Source organism: Lottia gigantea (assembly GCF_000327385.1).
Source record: "Lottia gigantea unplaced genomic scaffold LOTGIsca_3136, whole genome shotgun sequence".
In the NCBI taxonomy this organism is placed as follows: domain Eukaryota; kingdom Metazoa; phylum Mollusca; class Gastropoda; family Lottiidae; genus Lottia; species Lottia gigantea.
In genome coordinates, this window is record NW_008709047.1 from 6,774 (window position 1) to 9,024 (window position 2,251).

At 31.5% G+C, this 2,251-nt stretch overlaps 1 protein-coding gene across 1 annotated transcript; it reads left to right on the forward strand.

Annotated features, from left to right (window-relative positions):
• Positions 1–283: 283 nt before the first annotated feature.
• LOTGIDRAFT_176746 (hypothetical protein) lies at positions 284–2,062 on the forward strand (the record flags this gene model as incomplete). The annotated part of the gene is made up of 4 exons (XM_009057879.1): positions 284–434; positions 613–792; positions 1,110–1,341; positions 1,815–2,062. Coding segments are annotated over 4 exons (811 nt in total), but the record flags the coding sequence as incomplete, so codon positions are not given.
• Between the last annotated feature and the right edge of the window lie 189 nt (positions 2,063–2,251).

Sequence of the window (2,251 nt, forward strand, 5' to 3'; positions counted from 1 at the left end):
CGACGACTATACTTATATTAATCGAAAGTAGAGGTGTTCTAATGATTGGAAAAAGTACCAGTTTGTCTCACGAGTCCCTAATTATCTTGTATTTAACTAAGTACCAAGGAAATTCCAATGAATTTTCTCACAGTCACAGCACTATAGAAAGTTCAATTGTCTTTTTTGGATTATCCAATCTGTACATATAAGAATGATATGAATGAATGAAGGATGATGATATGATAATTTGTTACAGTATTCTGTTATCAGATGTGAAGAAATAGATGTTATTTTGTATTGTATGTATGATGTTACAGGTTTAAAAAAATGGGACCAAGATTCAGGTATTAATAAAAATAAAGCTCAGTTACCACTAACAGAAGTTACAGTATTACAATATCCTACTGGTACCGGAAACCTTACTATTGGTCATCTTAAATGTTGGGGCAGTGGTGAGTAGGGGCTTTTCAATTCATAAAGATCTTTGATCATTAAAGATGTAAAATTTGTGGTACGATAACTGTGTTTACTGCAGACATAAGCTTATTATCTACCAACTGATCAGCCGTAATAGATGTTCAATATGTAAAAAACCTATTCATTCAAATATTATATGGTATTCTATTTCAGTCCAAGTTCCATTAGATAAGTCTATCACTTTCATTAAAAGTTCCAGTTATGTAATGCTACATTCCTGGAAGTCTGGAGATTTACGTATTAATATAAAAACAGATCAAACTAATGCCTTGATTCTCTATCAAACACCAGGCAAAGGAATGGGAAATAAATTTTGTATAAAAATAATATCTGGTAAGTTATTAAAACGGTTACTTTTAAGATGTCACTATCCTAGGCCACTTAGATATTAATAGCAACATGTAAATAAGGATTGGAATGGTGCCAATCTATTCTATCAGTGTACCTATTATTTAAATGTTTTGAAAACATCTTATTCATTAGTACCTGTCTCTTTTCTTCTCTACCAGTCAGCATGAGTTTTAAATCTTAAATCACAATTTCCCTTTACCTTTGAAGATATACTCAGTATCATTACATATTCTCTTCGAGGTTGCCATTTGATGTCTTATTTTGAACAATACACCATTTGATTGGATGTCTATTTTCAGCTAATGAAGTTCAGTTTCATTTTGTGATTAATGGTAAATCTATATTAAAGACTATATACACACCTATCTCATTTGATACTGGAGAATGGCATACCATTATAGTTGAACATGATAAATATAATCTTAGATTATCAGTAGATCAGAGTCGTAGTTTATATACATTACGTTCTGATATAGATGATTTAATAGATTTCTCCGATGGTATTTTATATATTGGTGGATTGCCTGATGGGTATGTATATCTAATTATCAAACAGTCTTTTACATATTCATCTGATAATTAATTGTTTGATTCATACTAAAAAGAAATGTGAAACCTGCAAGCGAATGTTTTCATACATTTTCAGGGACCCTTATCTCATAGCCTTAATTTTTTTTAAAGCATGACATTTAAAATTTACATTGGAAGCCAACAATTTTGTAGCAACTCTCACTATTCTATAAAATGTATAATTATTTAATTTGACGCACATTCAGGAGGGCTGTTGTTAGACCCTAACTGAAGTGGCTGTATTTAAAATAAAAGCTTATAAAAAAACGTAATGAAAGTTTGGTCTGAGTTTAATTAGGCTACTTCAAGGCATGATTAGATGACTGAAAAGGTAAGCAACTCTACCTGACTAGAAGGGAAATAACCTGTGTTAAGACAGGACTAATCCAGACCACAATATGACAATATTTATAATAGTTTATTGTATATTACAGTATTGCTGGTGAACTAGGAGAAACAGGACCAGGTTTAACAGGGTGTGTACGAGGGTTTGTGTATAATAATAAAGAGAAAGATCTATCTAGATTAATAGATGGTAGTATGACAGGTGTTACTACTGATTGTATGTCATCATGTTGGCCCAATCCTTGTCTAAATGGGGGTGTTTGTGAAGAGAACTGGGGATCCTATAACTGTATTTGTGCCAATAAATGGATTCATTATGGCAATGATTGTGAAAGAGGTATGCATAGTTCCTTATTTTTTATGGCATGTATTGTATTTTAAGTTTTTTCGTATTGATTAACTTAAATGAAGTTGTGTTCCTATTCCTTCCCTAAGAATTGCCACAGTCTGGTGCTTGTTAAATAGAGTCTGTTTTTGTCATACATCCTCATTAATTCTTATTACTGCTACAAATGCTTAAAATTCT